Source organism: Bombus bifarius, unplaced genomic scaffold, assembly GCF_011952205.1.
Source record: "Bombus bifarius isolate JDL3187 unplaced genomic scaffold, Bbif_JDL3187 scf7180000007966, whole genome shotgun sequence".
Taxonomy (NCBI): domain Eukaryota; kingdom Metazoa; phylum Arthropoda; class Insecta; order Hymenoptera; family Apidae; genus Bombus; species Bombus bifarius.
Window position 1 is genome coordinate 4,056,575 of NW_022884352.1, and position 13,787 is coordinate 4,070,361.

Consider the following 13,787-nt stretch of genomic DNA (forward strand, 5'->3'; position numbering starts at 1 on the left):
TAATATGCTATCGACTTGGATGCTTCCTCCTTTATTCCTTTTGCTACCAAGAAATACGGTGATTCGGGGAAACAGATGTTCGGGAAGAAGGATATAAAGGATAGTATTGCAAGAGCCAGCAGGAGTGAGTTGTACGTCAGCCAGGTTCCTAGGGCGCAGGTTACCAGTGTTCCGATATATACGGCCAGTGCGATTAGAGTACCTAGGGATCCTCTGATGTTGATGTCGGCGATTTCTGACACGTACATGGGAGTTATCGTGCGGGCAAAACCAACGCCTATACCGAGAAACAGCCGACCAAAGTATAGCCATAGCACGGAAGTTGCTTCATAGATGATGTACCAACCTACGGTGAATATTGTGCTGCATACAAGGAGGCAGTATCTACGACCCCTGCGATCGGCCCACTGGGCAGCCAGAAGTGAACCGAAGATTGAACCAATTACTGTGATAGAAATCACCCATGAATATTCCACGCGTCGTAACCTTAGCGGCACGTCAGCGGTCCCGGTTGTTAGATGGACAAGAGAAGTCGTTGTCCATCCGTAGACTGTACCGACCATGGCCATGGTTAGGGTTGCTGGAATGAGAAACAAGTAAATCTATATATAGCATATGTTAATTGTAGTGCGATTGTATTATAAGAACACTGCGTATATTTACGCAAATTTATATTTTTAATATATACTCTTAATATATTTATAATTAATTCATACCGCAGGCTATAAGTAATTGGACTCCTCGCGATGTTAACTCAAATGCTTTTCACTAGTTTTATTTCCTAACTATTGTATTATTAATCTGTTAATCCATTCGCATTATTTGTGCATTGAGTAAAGTACTACTGCATGAAGTATAACACCACACGAAGTAAAATTTGTATAAGACTTGCGATAAGCCTAGGTGTATTAATGTGTAATAATGAACATTATTTCGCTTTCAGATTTCTCTTAAATATATAAAAGTCCGCATTCGATTTATGATATAATAAAGCATCAGTGCGATGAATATCTGAATCGAAATGTCAAATTTATCGTAATGTAGGATGGAATAGAAGTGCAACTTTAAACGATGGTACGCAAGTCGATACAAGTAAGAAATAATTTAAGAACATCACTATGAAACATCAATTCGAGGGGTGAAAGGGAATTGCATTCTGCGTATTGAAATTACAGATAAGTACCTGACGTAATATTAAGAGTGAAAACTAACCGGAAATACATGCTAGAAATTGCCGGCTTTGTAAGATGCAGGGACTGGGACATTTCCCTTGCGGAGATGATCGATCAGGATCTAAACCTCCGCCCTCAGGCGAGTACGCAGGAGGGTTCCTAGGAACCTGGAAAACAGATACCTTTGTTAAGAATAGAAATCATAATTCTTATCTAATTAGATAGTGTAATCAATCTTTTGAGCGAATTCCAAACCACGGAAGAGATATCAAGAAGTATTTAAATATTAACATTATTTCAAGGTAATTAAAAAAATTTTCTTTCCCCTATCCTAATGGAAGTACAATTTATGATATTTCTATCAACAGCATTAAAATATTCTTGAGGTTATTTGATGTTATTATAGATAGAAGACGTACTTGAGTTTTTCACTGACGTTTGCTAATGGTTATTTGTGCTTTTGAAAACTTTCTTCTACAATCTTTTCCTTTGAGTGTCCTCCAAATCAATGATAATTTCTAATGTTTTTATATGTTTCTTAAATATCTTTTCTAAATAATGAAATATATTAACATGTCGTACAGATAATACCGAAGAACAGTTTGAACCTTCGAATGTGATTCGATATTTATAGGACGTAACGGTTTTAAGCTGTGAGCTTTATGTGTTGGTGGGTCGTGACGGTTTAAATCAGGGTGAAAGATTCAAAATTTTAAACGATCGCGATCGATTAAGACACGGGGTCAAAGATGTGAGATTATTGTGACTTTTAAATATCGAATCATACTCGAAGGTGCAGACGGTTCTTTGGTATTATCGACACGATATGTTAATACATTTCGTTATGTGCCAAAACTTTAAATAGAGACGTAGGAATCAAAACTTTAATTGCTATGGATTCCAATCTCTATTTGGAAATAAAAGAATAATAGTTAAATTCGCTGGAAATAGGTACCTCAAACAGACGCTATTTTTTATATTCTCGTTGAATTAGAATTTAGGATTTGTTATTCGGCGATATTTAATTTCTAGCCGTTTATTTCAAAAATATTTATCATATAATCATATTAAATGCTTACCGTTGTACTCTCGGACATGCTGCCAAAAACAAGTACTTTCACGCAATTATATAATCGCGATAGATTTTCAATAAATCAATTTGTAGGATTCAGTTCACTCATAATTATTTAAAAATGCACGAATGTCCTGGGGTAGTTATCTATCGCAAAAAAAGAACAACTGTAAGAAATCTTTACACTGAATCTCGCGATTTGCGGATTTCGTATTGACTTGTTCGATTTACACGACTACCACAACTATACTGGGTACTTCTGGGGCTACTTCCCCTTTACATACAGTCGACATTATTTCAACACATAAACACTTCTAATTCTCCTTGTTATATGTTTAAATGTAACGAATTAATTTTAAATATTCCGAGATAGGAACAATAATGTTTTTGTACATATTATATCTAGGAAATATCCTAATTATAATGTTAGAACAGTCGAATGCCAACTATTATATGATACCTATTTCCTATAATATAAAAATTAAAATGAGCAAAAATAATTGGACATCTTCTTCTATTAGTTATTTTTGTTCTATGTTACAACATCGGCTACGTTGCGATCACAATGCAGCATTTGAATTTATAACATTATAATATTATAATATTATTGCATTTGGGTTTATAAGGAAACCTTTACATTTTTTATAGCTAGGTTTAAGGGAATCTTTATATTCTTGATCGGTAAGAATTACGAAGCCACTCTGTGCCTTTATTATGTTCGGATTTGTACGTATTATGCAGGGCTTGCGAAAACGCCTTTAGTTTTCTAATTATAGTATTGAAATTAAATTAGATGTTCTATCAGGTAGAGTTTTTCAAATTTGATGGGACAGGATCTAGATGGAACGTTTGTGAGTCTGGTGAGTGGTTATGTAGAGTAGCTTTAGTGCTAAAAAGCAATGCTTCCTAGAAGCATTAATACGTTCCTAATAAGTACTTCAATATTTAATTAATTTATACATGCGTAATTAACAGTAATGTTTAAGTAGATAATGTAGTGTAAGTAGATAAGCAGTATAATTCTTTATGAGGCGCGTCTTTCCTATTTTTAAAATAATTTTACCACAGACGAGGAAGAGGAATCGACGTGACATTCAATGCTTGTCCGACTGTCACATTTTGCGGGTCGCATGACCTCTCTATTCCATTTTCGTGTCGCATGCGAAGTTACTATTTCAGTTAAATAGTGGTTTGAATTAAAACTATAATCTTGTACGAAATTATAAATAAAATATAAAACAGGATATCCAATACTAGCAACGAAATACAATTCTATCATGCTACAATACTTCAGTAAGCATAACACACTATCAAAATAATAAATTACTGTATAGTAAAGTACTGTAATAAGAATTAAGTGAATCGTTTAATCAGTTCTAAATGAAATTGCAATTTCATATATCTGAAACAAAAATGTGAATTTTTAAATCTTTCCTATTTCCATCCTTGTATTCTCAAATAAATTATTAATTATACATTATCAAGTTTAGATAATCTGATTTACTATCACAAACTCATAATACAATACGTCGTTGAAACCGTATGGATTATTTATCGATAACGAACAGACAGTGTCCCACGGTGTCCAAAGGTTTCCGATGGTGACCCAGGAACTTCCAGGGTGCCCCACGGTACCGCAGGGTTTGCTATTGTATCCCACGATTTTCCATGGTATCCCACGGTTTACCACGGTGAGCCACGGTGAGCCACGGTGGTCTACGTTGCAGTCCAGTCTAGATCATCCAAAATTCTCTTCGTGACTTTTGCTTATCCAAACTGGACTGTATATAGCGTAGTTCTTGGCTTGGCATCATTTCCAAAGATTAATCCCCCGATAAATTTTTGAAAAACGGTACCAATTACCAGATCTCACCACGAGGAGGTGACTACGCACGAGATCCACCCATGAGTTCTTTATCACTGCACCTCGATCTCGACATTCAACATATTGACAAGAGTGTCGAGTTCTAACTCTACTTAACCATGGGCCTGCCGGGCCGGGACCACCGAACAGAATTATGAATGCACTGCCCCAACCGAACGAGTGACGTCCACTCCCGCGCCAGTCGAACAGAATTACGGCGAATGTGAAATTGCAGGTCCCTATCCGAACAGTACTGCATATCCACGATTGAATCCCCAACAGATTCGAATGCATCACCGGCGCGTCCACAACCCTCGCGATCCCGCGCAAACATCGAGCAGTCACCAGAACAGACGAGTCTTTGGGGTGACTTACAAATTGAAAGAGCTATGTCGCGTACGTTGACCTGCATGCACCTGGAATAGGCGCGAGCAACCCTGCCATGTGATCAGATATTTAAATCATTGATTTAAAAGTTAGGAATTGATGGTATTGTTTTAGAATAATTATCAGAATAATTAATTTTTTTTTTTAATTTTTTAGATTTTTAAATTTTACTATGCATCAGAATATTATACAACCATTTATAAATTTTCATAGCTTAATTCCAAGTATATAAAACGGAGCATATTCAAACGATCGCATAACGGAAGTGTAGCGAGTACCCTTGTCAGATAATTACAATCGTCGCGACGCAACGTTATGAATTGTAAAGAGCGTGAAAAACACTGATATTTTTCTATATCGGTATTTTATAACACGCGACACAGAGTCTCATATAACATCACGTCTAGACCAATTATTTGTAATAGTGAATGTGCGAAATATCATATACGAATACATATACGAATTAGCATCTCACAGGAAATTATAATATAAATGAAATTTAGTTTTTGGTTTAACTAAATCTTTACTTTCAGGTTTAAATTTCCGCTTCTGTCGTTTTTAAAGATGTTTTTGTTATTTGTTTTCGATAACGATCGAAGTGCTAATATTTTTCAAATGAATGAGAATAAAGAATTTCTCCGAATTCTTTTATACAAAATGATTAATATTTTGAGAAAAAGAAGGGGTAATGTTACCGTAGAAGAGAAAGTTGCTATTCAGAGTACTTTACCCAGTGAACTCGGAGGTTTTCTTATCATGTTAAAATCGTTCTCAACGTTACCGATCTAGCATTACGTAAGTTTAGGATCTTAGCTGTATTTGGTATTACAGTTGACCCGTCTTCATTCGGACTCCTTTAATTAATTTCCACTAGGGGTGTCTGTAATAAATTCGTCTATAATAAAACTTAATTAAAATAGAACATTCAAAATCTTGTTTGTGATTTTATATATAGATAGGAACTCCATGTTTCTTGTATCTTTTTAATAAGGAAGATATTTGTTTAAAAGATATACAATAAATACATAATTGTTGATAGACAAAAATTTATAAAATTATCGATATTTAATTTTTCGCGTAAATTGTCGGATATTAAAGGTAGGAAATATTATAAATTTCTGAAGTGAACACTATTATTATAGCCATAATTTACCGAAAATAACGTTCGACAGTTCGATGTAATTCCTGCTAGACTAGGCTAGATATTTATCACTGTGTTATAATACAGTAATTACTGTAATATTCGAACAAACGTATTCAAATATTTTTCAGTAATAACTATAATATGACGCCGAAAAGACCATGTCTTACACATATATAATTGTATATGTATATACATATGCTTATCAGCGACAAAACACAATGTAATATAAGTACTTATTAGCAATGCGTTATGTTAATTATATTACATTATTTTTAGCATAAATACTGACTTTTTCAGCATACTTGCCGTTTATTGTAACAATATTAACATATGTATTTGCGATATACATATGTTATATATTGCAAAAAGCAAAGAATAACAGCATAGATAACAGCTGATATATAAAGAATTGTTCTTGACAGTGTTATGTCATCGTGTCAGTCTTTAATATGTTACTTCTGTAACTTTTGCAAGCTGTTGTTCAGTTATCTCGAGTTAAATGATATTGTTACATTGTTCGTGTTATGAAATGGATAAAAAGTTTAGTTTGAGAACATGTATTCCTCTGAGTTCAATGCAAGTCAATTTATGCGATATACATGTTTGTAAATGACCATCACCTTCGTTCGACACATTTCTAAAACTACACGTACAAACGAATAGTACTATGTTACTACAAAAATTGCATATCGTGATAAAATTGTAAATCTTTATCGTTATGCTAATAAAAATGAGAAATAAAATATTCCGAGTAAGTAGACACCGTGCCACGGACGTACGGTGCAATTTTTCCTGTCATATTCTACGAATATCCATTTCAGCGGTTCGAACTTCTTCATTCGGTGAATTCAAATTTTTACCAACTAGAAGCGCTTCAACCTCGTGATATGTTTTTCCTTTTGTTTCCGGTACCCATATGAACACCATCACAAATGCCACCCAGCATGATGTCGCGAAGATATAGTAAATCGCATACGATCCTACGTTATCGGTAATGATTTGATACAGTTTCGACACGGTAAAACCAATTATACCATCGAAAATTACAATGATGGCACCAACAAAGCCTTTTAGTTCTGTAGGAAATAACTCGCATTGGAGAACATTGGGTAACGTACCTAAACCAATGTGAAACATTACTTGATATATAATTAGGTCGATAACTGGAAGAGGTGAGAGGATGGATACATCAGACTTATATTGAACTAACAAAAGATAAGTTGCTAGAATAATCAATGTAAAACACGACCCAAGCGTAGACAGAATCAAAAGTGTTCTTCTTTCAAGAGAAGTCACTGTTAAGGTGCATAAAGTGCCACATATAAGGCCGACAGTCATCACCAAAATCATCATTGCGCTTGCTCTGATACTGATCGTTGTTTTGCTAAACAGCACTAACAGATACTGCGTAGTGATGTAGTTTCCGCTAAGGTGTTGTGCCATGATTAAGCCAAGCATGATAAACAACGCTTTCCTGTTGCTTCGTTGTAGTACTGCTTGCAGTTTGGTTGACCAATTATATTTAGTTAAATCTATGTGTGTCTCATCTGTGTCAGCCCATTCGCGTAAATCCTCATTGGATTGTGTGCATAAATCGCTTCTAAATCGTGATGGTATTTCGCATGTGGGGTCTGGGAGTATTTCGCATGTGGGGTCTGGGTTTATTTCGCTTGAGGATGATCGGTGCATTTGGCCTGTGGATGGTTGGTGTATTTCGCTTGAGGATGATTGATGCGTTTGGCTTGTGGATGGTTGGTGTATTTCGCATGTGGGGTCTGGGTTTATTTCGCTTGAGGATGATCGGTGCATTTGGCTTGTGGATGGTTGGTGTATTTCGCTTGAGGATGATTGATGCGATTGGCTTGTGGATGGTTGGTGTATTTCGCTTGTGGGTGGTCGGTGTATTTGACTTGTGGATGGTTGGCGTATTTCGCATGTGAGGTCTGGGCTTATTTCGCTTGTGGATGGTTGGTGTATTTCGCTTGAGGATGATTGATGCGTTTGGCTTGTGGATGGTTGGTGTATTTCGCTTGAGGGTGATCGGTGTAATTCGTACGTGGTTTGTGTGCGTAGAGTATGTAGTTCCATTTTCAGTTTGTGCGTATTTATCAAGCTTTGGTAATGTGCTATCGACTTGCATGCTTGCTTCGTTTGACCTGTTGCCACCGAGCAAAACAGAGTTTCGGGAAAATACGTGTTCGACAAGAAGGATATAAAGGATAATATTGCAAGGATCTGCAGCAGTGACTCGTACATCAGCCAAAGTCCTAGGGCGCTGGTTACCAGTGTTCCGATGGATACGTTCACGACGCTTAGAGAACTTAGGGTGCTTCCAATGTTGATGTCGGCGACTCCTGGATTTACCGTGCGCGCAATACCAACGCCTATACCGAGAATCCCCCGAGCAAGGTATAGCATTGGCACAGAAGTTGCGGCGTAGATGGTGAACCAGCCTAATGTGAACATTGTGTTACATAAAACGAGGCAGTTTTTACGACCGCTGCTGCCGGCCAACTGTACAGCCACAAGTGAACCGATCATTGAACCAAGTACTGTAGAAGAAACGATCCATGAAGATTCGCTGTGTGTTAACGTTAGCGGCACGCCGCCAGTCCCGGATATTAGATAAGCAAGAGAAATCGTTGTCCATCCGTTGACTGAACCGAGTATGAGCATGGTTAGCGCTGCTGAAATGAGAAACGTGTAATGCTATATATAGCATATGTTAATTGTAGTGCGATTGTTTTATAAGAACAGTGCGTATATTTAGACAAATTTATATTTTTAATATATACTCTTAATATATTTATAATTAATACATACCGCAGGCTATAAGTAATTGGACCCCTCGCGATGTTAGCTCGAATGATTTCCACTAGTTTTATTTCTTAACTATTTTATTATTAATCTGTTAATCCATTCGCATTATTTGTGTGTTAATTAATGTACTACATGAAGTAAGATACTACATGAAGTAAAATTTGCTAGATACTTGCGATAAGTCTAGGTGTATTAATGTGTAATAATGAACATGTTGCGCTTTCAGGTTTCTCATAAACATAAAAGTCCGCGCTCGATTTATGATATAATAAGGAATCAGTGCAATGAATATAAGAATCGAAATGTTAAATTTATTATAATGTAGGATGCAATAGAAATGCAACTTTAAACGATGGTACATAAGTCATTAGAATTGAAATATAATTCACGAACATCACTATAAAACATCAATTCGAGGAGGCAAAGGAAGTTGCATTGTGCGTATTAAAATTACTGATAAATACCTGACGTAATATCAAGAGTGATAACTAACCGGAAGCAGATGGCTGACATAGCCACATTCGATTTTTGAAGAGCCTACGATCTTTCCTTTTCGGTGATGAATCGACAGGATCGGAACCACCGCCCTCAGGCACTCTCCTTGGAACCTGGAAAACAGTTACCTTTGTTAGGAATAGAAATCATAATTCTTTTCTAATTTGGTAGACCAATCAAACATTTGAGCGAATATAAACTCCAAACCACGGAAAAGATATTAAGAAGTATTTAAATATTAATATTCTTTCAAGGGAATTAAAAAATGTTTTCTATTCTGTCTATTCTGTCCTCTTCTGTTTATCAACAGAATATAATTAAAATATGCTTGATGTTATTTGATGTTATTATAGATAGAAGACGAACTTGAGCTTTTCACTGACGTTTGCTAAAGGTTATTTGTGCTTTTGACAACTTTCTTCTAAAATCATTTGCTTTGAGTGTCCTCCAAATCAATGATAATTTGAAAGATTTTATATGTTTCTTAAATGTCATTTCTAAATAATGAAATGTATGGATAATACCGAAAAACAGTTTGAACCGTCGAATATGATTCGATATTTATAAGAGGTAACAGTTTTAAGCTTTGAACTTTATATTTTGGTGGGTCGTGACAGTTTAAATCAGGCTGAAAGATTCAAAATTTTAAATGGTCACGATCGATCAAGACACAAGGTCAAAGATTTCAGATTATTGTGACTTTTAAATATCGACACGATATGTTAATACATTTCATTATGTGCCAAAACTTTAAATCGAGACGTAGGAATCAAAACTTCGAAATTTTGGTAATACTTGCAAGTTCTATAAGTCTTGAAGAACCTTCGATACAATTGTAGATTCGAAATTAAAACTAATTGCTACGGATTCGTATCTCTATTTGAAAACAAATAAAAGCTAATTCGCTGAAAATAGGTATATCAAACAGACGCTTTTTTTATATTCTCGTTGAATTAGAATTTAGGATTTGTTACTCTGCGATATTTAATTTCTAGCTGTTAATTTCAAAAATATTTATCATATTATCATATTAAATGCTTACCGTCCTACGCTGGGTCATGCTGCCAGAAATGAGTACTTTCACGCAATTATATAATCACGATTGATTTTCAATAAATCAAGTTGTAGAATCCAGTTCACACATAATTATTTAAAAACTGTACGAAAGATCATTGGTAATTATCTATCGCAAGGTAAGAACAACTGTAAGAAATCTTTACACTGATTCTCGTAATTAACGGATTTCGTATTGACTTGTACCATTTACACAACTGCCACAACCATACTGGGTACTTCTGAGGATGCTTTCCCTTTACATTCAGTCGACATTATTTCAATACATAAACACTTCTAACACTTCTTGCTACATGTTTAAATGTAACGAATTATTTTTAAATATTTTGCCATAGGAACAATAATATTTTTGTACATATTATATCTAGGAAATATCCTAATTATAATGTTAGAACAGTCGAATGCCAACTATTATATGATATATATTTCCTATAATATACAAATTAAAATGAACAAAAATAATTGCACAGCTTCGACTATTGGTTACATTTGTTCCATGTTGCTACATTGGCTACGTTGCGATCATAATCCAGCATTTGAATTTCTTTAATTTCTTGACGCATAGCTTCCTTTATCGCGGCAATACTTTTTCTCCTTGCTTTCCCTCTATTTCGACGTTTCCTACTGAAACTGCCGCGATGTTCAATGATGTCCAATGGTGTCCAATGATGTCGAACAATGTCCTACGATGTCTAATGATGTTCCACGGTATCCCTCTGTGCAGTCCAGTCGAGAACATCCAAAATCCTCTTAGTGGCTTTTGATGATCCAAACCGGACTGTAGCGTAGTCCTTGGGTTGGTAATAGATTAATCAACTGATTAATTTTTGAAAAACGATGCCAATTACCAAATCTCACCACGAGGAGGTGACAACGCACGAGAACCGCCCATAGGTTATTTAACACTACACATCGATCTCGACATTCGACCTATTGGCAGAATGTCGAGTTCTGACTCTACTTGACCATGGCCCTGCGTAAAGAAATAGTTGTTTCGTAGCCTAATTTCGAAACATATATCTCTATCGTAGCGCTTACATGTATCTTTACAAACGTAGAAAAGCATACATAACGCAACATCTATCTCCTACACAACGACTACATCGATCAGTGCAAATATCGTACAGTAATTCGCATCCCTACTGGTAGCATTCGGTATCAAAGGCACATTTCTCTAACATTGAACGAGAGAAAGAAAATGTAGCTATTGACACTGTGTATTACAATTTTGTGTCTTGCAAGGGGGACGTACGAGTCGTTACACTAAACTGTTTAACATGTTATTTTCGCGACTCTAAACTCTTGAACGTATCAGAAAGAAACTCTAACATGACCCCAATAAGCTTCCCTGAAAAATGGAAAAACACGAAGAAATCCGAAGAATCAAACGATAAAAGAAAAATCACGGTGCGCCCAGAACGAACGAGATCGCGATCTCTCGAAAGAACTAACAAACCTACGCGACGTACCCCCGTGTACCGGACAACCCTCAGGATCAGCGGAATACCCTTCACTCGATTCCTGTTTCGCCGTTCGAAACTTACATGAGTCGCGGTTTATGGTACCGACCACTGATGCCAGTGATTCACTGGAGATGCAGCCGTGGATCCAGCACACGGGCCGGCAACATAACACACTCCAACTGAACAAGTGGAATCCGTGGAAGGACCGCTGAACAGGATTACGAATGCAAGGCTGAATAGTGGGGTCCACCCTCTCGGAGACGAACAGGATTACGGAGGTCGTGAAATTGCAGGTCTCTGACCTAGTACCGAAGTGTCAATCGGACAAGACTGCAGATCCACGACTGAACCCTCAGCAGATTCGCAAGCATCACCGGCGCGTCCACAACCCCCGCGATCCCGCGCAAACATCGAGCAGTCACCAGAACAGACGAGTCTTTGGGGTGACTTACAAATTGAAAGAGCTGTCCAGTGCACGTTGACCTGCATGCATCCGGAATACGCGCGAACGAATATGCCATGCGATTATATATTTAAATCATTGAATTAAAAGTTAGGAATTGATGTTATTGTTTTAGATTAATTATCGGGAGAGTAGATTTATTATTTTAACTTTTTAGATTTTTAAATTTTAGAATCCATCAGATTATTATATAACCATTTATAAAGTTTCAAAACTTAACTCCAAGTATACAAAACGGATCACATTCAAACGATCACGTACTGGAAATATGGCGAGAATACTTTTCAGATAATTACAATGGTCGCGGCGCAACGTTATGAATTGTAAAGAGCGTGGAAAACACTGATATTTTTCGATATCGATATTACAGAACACTCGACACAGAGTCCTATACAATATCGCGTCTATTCCCGTTTTTGCAATAGTGAATGTGTGAAATACCGATACATATACGAATTAGCATCTCACAGAGAATTATAATATAAATGAAATTTAGTTTTTGGTTTGACTAAATCTTTACTTTCAGGTTTAAATTTCCGCTTCTGTCGTCTTTAAAACTCTTTTTGTTGTTGTTTTCCAAAATGATCGAAGAGCTAATATTTTTCAAATGAATAGGAATAAAGAATTTGTCCGAATTCTTTTATACAAAATTTGTAATACTTTGTGAAAGAGGTGGGCGACGGAACCGTGGAAGAGTAGGTCCCTATTCGAAGTACTTTACCCACTGAACTCGGTGGTTTTCTTACCATTTTAATATCGTTCTCGACGTTACCGATTTAGCATGACGTAGGTTAAAGACCTTAGCAGTATTTGATATTACAGTTGACTTCGGTTTTCGGACAGTTTTCATTCGGACTCCTTTAATTAATTTCCACTAGGTGTGTCTGTAAGAAATTCATCTACAATAAAACTTAAATAAAATAGATCATTTAAAATCTTGTTTGTGATTTTATATATAAATGGTAATTCCATGTTTCTTGTAGCTTTTTAATAAGATAATTGTTTAAAGGTATACAATAAATACATAATTGTTGATAGAAAAAAATTTATAAAATTATCGATATTTAATCTTTCGCGTAAATTATCGTATATTAAAAGTAGGAAATATTATAAATTTCTAAACTGAACACTATTATTATAGCCATAATTTACCGAAGATAACATTCATCAGTTCGATAGAATTTCTGCTGGACAAGGCTAGATGTTCATCGCTGTGTTATGATACAGTAATTACTATAATATTCGAAGAAGCATATTCAAAAATTTTTCAGTAATAACTATAATACAACGCCGAAAAGACCATGTCTTACACATATATAATTGTATATGTATATACATATGCTTATCAGCGACAAACACAATGTAATATAAGTACTTATTAGCAATGTGTTATGTTAATTACATTACATTATTTTTAGCATAAATACTGACTTTTTCAGCATACCTGCTGTTTATTGTGGCAATATTAGCATATGTGTATGTGATATACATATGTTATATATTGCAAACAAAAAATAACAGCATAGATAACAGCTGAAATATAGAGAATTGTTCTTGTCAGTATTATGCCACCTTGTCATTTTTTAATATATTACTTTTCTTACTTTTGCAAACTCTTGCTCAGTTATCTCGAGTTAATTGATATTGTTACATTGTTCGTATTATGAAATGGATAAAAAGTTTAGTTTGAGAACATGTATTCCTCTAAGTTCAATTCAAGTCAATTTACACGATGCATATGTTTGTAAATGACCATGAGCTTTGTTAAACACATTTCTAAAATTACACGTACAAACAAATAAAACTACGTTACTACAAAAATTGCATATCGTG

The 13,787-nt window shown here is 35.5% G+C and overlaps 1 protein-coding gene across 1 annotated transcript; it reads right to left on the reverse strand.

Moving 5' to 3' along the window:
* Positions 1 to 5,856: 5,856 nt before the first annotated feature.
* Positions 5,857 to 10,014, reverse strand: LOC117206401. Its single transcript, XM_033445726.1, has 4 exons — positions 9,997 to 10,014; positions 8,953 to 9,067; positions 7,327 to 8,326; positions 5,857 to 7,239 (listed from the first exon to the last, which is right to left on the reverse strand). Exons 1-4 carry the CDS (start codon positions 10,012 to 10,014, stop codon positions 6,435 to 6,437), a joined length of 1,938 nt encoding a protein of 645 aa, XP_033301617.1. The 3' UTR covers positions 5,857 to 6,434.
* Between the last annotated feature and the right edge of the window lie 3,773 nt (positions 10,015 to 13,787).